Source organism: Quercus suber, unplaced genomic scaffold (assembly GCF_002906115.3).
Source record: "Quercus suber isolate HL8 unplaced genomic scaffold, Cork oak 2.0 scaffold_65, whole genome shotgun sequence".
NCBI lineage: Eukaryota > Viridiplantae > Streptophyta > Magnoliopsida > Fagales > Fagaceae > Quercus > Quercus suber.
Window position 1 is genome coordinate 884,898 of NW_027069530.1, and position 4,685 is coordinate 889,582.

General features: G+C 40.2%; 1 protein-coding gene across 1 annotated transcript; it reads left to right on the forward strand.

Moving 5' to 3' along the window:
- Nucleotides 1-2,166: 2,166 nt before the first annotated feature.
- LOC112002964 (arogenate dehydratase 3) lies at nt 2,167-4,034 on the forward strand. Its single transcript, XM_024035130.2, has one exon. The coding sequence runs from the start codon at nt 2,363-2,365 to the stop codon at nt 3,668-3,670; it is 1,308 nt and encodes a 435-aa protein (XP_023890898.2). The 5' UTR covers nt 2,167-2,362; the 3' UTR covers nt 3,671-4,034.
- The last annotated feature ends 651 nt before the right edge of the window (nt 4,035-4,685 follow it).

The following is a 4,685-nucleotide window of genomic DNA, read 5'->3' on the forward strand; positions in this document are numbered from 1 at the left end:
GGAGGTGGTGGAAGTAGTTGTGGCTGGTGGGCCGACGGTGGGGTGGGTGTCTGTGGCTCCGTTGGAGTGGGTTTTGGGTTAGTGGGTGGCGGCGTGGGTTTGCTGCTTGGGATTTTTTTTTTTTTTTTTTTTGGTGTTGACGATAGATTATGGGTGGTGGTGTCAGGTGTGTGTAGTGCGGCAGTGGTGGTGATTGTGGTTGTTGAACAAAAATAAAGAGAGAGAAAGAATAAATAATGTGTTGTATTGTAAATGATAGAAATTGTGGGATATATTATTTTATTGTATAGAAATATTATTTTAATGAGTAGAATAGGAAAATAAAAATTGGGATGCTGGATGTATTGTAAAATAATATAGTATAATTAATAAAGTAGCTTTTCAGGATGGTAAAATAAAATAGGATATAAAATCTGGATGCTGATGCTCTAATGTAGCAAATTTTTAAATATTAGAGATTAGACTAACTGTGTATCTGGTTAAATAATTGGAGGAAGATGACTTATTTATTAATTGGTAGGTTACAACAAAAATATCTAGACATGTTGGTCAAAGTGATACCTCCCCATGCACTTTTTTTTTTTTTTTTTTTTATCCAATTAATGAGGAAATAAATCACAAAAATCATTTGTAATTTACCTCCAACAACACGTTTCAATTTCATAATGCCTGTTTTTTTTTTTTTTTTTTGTGGAGAGATTTCATAATGCCTGTTGAATTTTCTTTGTTGCATTATTAAAATCTTTTCCAAAAGTAAAAAGAATAGAAGGAAAACTTCTTTTTTTTTCCACCTCTCCTTTTCGTGTAATCGTCTTCACGAATACTAGTGTTTTAGGTTTTTTGATTTCAAAATAAAACAAAATTTATACCAATTTTATTATAAAGACTGTGGGGGATAAGGGGGTCAGGCCCAAGTTAATGGGCCGAATACCCAGGAGAGGACTGTTTCACATCCGAAGATGAAGATGCGGAGAGTGCAGGGCCCAGAGTGAAGCGGAATCCTCCTGTAGAGAATCAACGCTGTCCGAGGATGATATCTCCAGTCCGAGGAGGACATCACTTGTCCGAGGAAGATATTTTACTTTGATATGATATCGGAGACTAACTGAGTAGGGGAAAAGCCTGATTGATTGTCCGAGGACTCCACCTGATCAAGATAAGCTCAAAACATACTCAGGAACGATAAGGATGAGGAAATATCTGAGGGAAAGGCTGCAGCCACCGTATTCAATGCATTGCAACAGCTTTTCTGGCCGCATTTATGTGGAGAAGACCTCTGAACAGTGCTTCATAACCTACCGCCACTCACACAGAGATGAAAAGAAGCTGCCTGACGTGACAGGTACTTGAGCAAGTTCATGGATGGAGAGCACGTGGACGGTAGAGATGAAAGTGAGAGTGGCTATATAATAGAGGGAGAGGGTTTGAAACGGGGCATGGAATGTATGGGAAACTGATCAATAAATAAGAAAAAGAGTGATAATCCTTTGCTGTGAACCCCTTGTCAACTCTAGTTCTTCGACCCATACTCTACAAATTAATTGTCTTTGGGTTTACGTCAAGAAATTAGACCCTACAAAGACTTTTATAAGACTTTACTTTTCCTTTGTTTTTTAGAAACAAAGATTTTTATAAGACTTGTATGGAAACATTTTTTTTTAAGACTCATATAATAAATTTGGAAAGCAAACTTACTACATCAAGTTTACATACTACTAACATATTATCACAAAAATAATTGAATAATGCTACAGACACAAATTATTTTACAACATTTTTACAAACTGCTAATTTAGTTATTGTAAGTAAAAATGTGACATTAGCGATGAGTTCATATTAGAACTATGAGTTCATATTAGAACTAGTAAAAATTTGTTACATCAATAATCTATAAAAATATTATAAAATAGTTTATATTTATAACATTACTCAAAATAATTTAAATAAAAAAAATTAGTTTTTAATAAGTTGCCAAATTTAGACCAAGCTAAAGTGTTAAAACTTAGAAGAGAGAAAACATGAAAGTAGGAAAAAAATAAAAGAGAGAGTTGGGGGAGTCCGGAGGGGCTGTACCGTGTATGGGGGTAGGTGTGAGATTGACCAGACTACCATCTTGTGTACTACTCTTCCTACTCTCCTCTTAATATATAAACCCAATAACCCCTCTTTTATTTCTCAGCTTGACGTTTCTCATTTCAGAGAACAACAAGCTTCAATTATCTTTTTACAAATCTAAACAATACCAAAAACACCAAAAAAAACACCAAAAACAAAAACAAAAAAAAAAAAACACAAACCGAAACAGCCTCTCTCTCTTTCCTATTCCACCTTTTGTTTTCAATTATTTCCACTAACAACAACTATGCAGGCTATTGCTCCTCCTTCGCAGTCCTTCATCAGGACAACTCGCCCGCGACTCGCTCCGTTCCGACTCGCCTCAATCAAATGCGTTTACCGATCCGACTCGGTCAACTTCCCGAACGGCGTCGGTTTGAGTCGAGCAGACTGGCAAAGCTCCTGCGCTATCTTAACCAGTAAAGTCGTTTCCAAAGAACAACCGACTGAAAAGCCCGGATCCGGAACCGGTTCCGACGGCTCAGCCGACCATATCGCCGCCGTTAACGGCCACAAGACCATCGATCTCAACCTCGTTCCCATCACCGACAAGAACAAAACTGACCTCGCAGCCGCGGACATCAACAACAACAACAACAGCAGGCTGCCGGCGAAGCCGTTAACTATCACAGACCTGTCGCCGGCTCCGATGCACGGGTCGCAGCTCCGGGTTGCTTACCAAGGTGTCCCCGGCGCGTACTCTGAAGCCGCGGCCGGAAAAGCTTACCCGAACTGCGAAGCCATTCCTTGTGACCAGTTCGAAGTGGCTTTCCAAGCCGTGGAGCTTTGGATCGCCGATCGAGCTGTGCTCCCAATCGAAAACTCGCTCGGCGGCTCCATTCACAGAAACTACGATCTCTTACTCCGCCACCGCCTCCACATAGTCGGCGAGGTACAGTTACCAGTACACCACTGCCTCTTGGCTTTACCGGGGGTCCGAAAAGAGTACTTGACCCGAGTCATCTCGCACCCGCAAGCCTTGGCTCAGTGCGAACTCACCCTCACGAAACTCGGCCTCAACGTCGCGCGCGAGGCCGTCGACGACACGGCGGGAGCCGCCGAGTTCGTCGCCGCCAACAACCTCCGGGACACGGCGGCGATAGCGAGCGCACGCGCCGCGGGTCTCTACGGGATGAACATACTCGCCGACGGAATCCAGGACGACTCGAGCAACGTGACCCGGTTCGTGATGCTGGCCCGGGAGCCCATAATACCTCGTACCGACCGTCCCTTCAAGACCAGCATTGTGTTCGCGCACGAGAAGGGGACCTCGGTCCTGTTCAAGGTCCTGTCGGCGTTCGCGTTCAGGAACATCAGCCTGACGAAGATCGAGTCGAGGCCGCACCGCAACCGTCCGATCAGGTTGGTGGACGATGCGAATGTGGGGACCGCGAAGCATTTCGAGTACATGTTTTATGTGGACTTCGAGGCGTCTATGGCTGACGTTAGAGCCCAAAATGCGCTGGCTGAGGTTCAGGAGTTCACGACGTTTTTGCGAGTGTTGGGTAGTTATCCAATGGATATGACGCCTTGGTGTCCCTCCGGTGGAGATTAGCGAAATTGCTCCGATTCTTCTCTTAACAAATGTTATTATCGTTTTGCACAAAAAAAAAAAAAAAAAAAAGAAATTTCATTTAAATTTTTTTTTTTTGGTTTCGAATTATATTTCTTTTTTTTTTCTTTTTTTTTTTTTTTTAATTTGAAGGATGGATTGGAAAGCAGATCTAAAAGCAGGTAAGAAATGTTGGTGTTAGGTGTATGTAATAGAAGGTGATAAAAAAAATTGATGTGAAGCCATAAAGTTTTTGGTGGCTAGTGGCTACGTGTAAGTGTGAATACCATCCGCACAAACTGTTTATGTTATAATTGTTTGGGAAATTTGGTCCAGGAAAAAAAATTTATGGACTTCTTTCTTTCAAGGAGAATGGTATAGATATAAATATATTCTATTTCTATACTATTTATTATGCTATTTAGTTCATCTCTAACGTTGTTCTTTGTCCTATCTTTTGTCAAAAATTATGGTTCTTGATCATACGATTTTTTTTTTTTTTTTAAAATTCATTAGCCAGTCAAGCCAGTCTCGATTGATGGACCTTAATATATTTAGGTGTGCTCTCTCCCAAGTGGGGGCTTATTTTAATAAATACAAAACTCTATATATATATATATATTTTTTTTTTTTCTTCTTTTTTTCTTTTTGAGAATCAATATAAAAGTCTAACTTGGATGGCAATTAGATTAGATTCTTCAATCGTGAAAGACACCCAAATTGTCTGTTTTTATAGTATTTAACACGTTGCTTGTGTTGTGTTCCTTGGTAATCTTGTCACCTGTCTTTAAGTCATAGTTCTTAACTTTTTTTTTTTTTTTTTACCATTTAATTGAAGCTCTTAAATAATGCTAATAAAAAATGAGTATTGTGGGAAGAGCGAATTTTTCTCCAATAAAGTATTGTTTACTTTGAGAATGGGCTGAAGAGCCGATGCTACTCTCACGAATTTGTTCAATTTTACATTGGAGAGAGACACCTCCCACTCTTACCTTATAAGCACTTGGCCTAAGGAAGG

Coding starts and splice junctions, on each gene's coding strand:
- LOC112002964 (XM_024035130.2), top strand. CDS start 2,363: ATGCAGGCTATTGCTCCTCCTTCGCAGTCCTTCATCAGGACAACTCGC.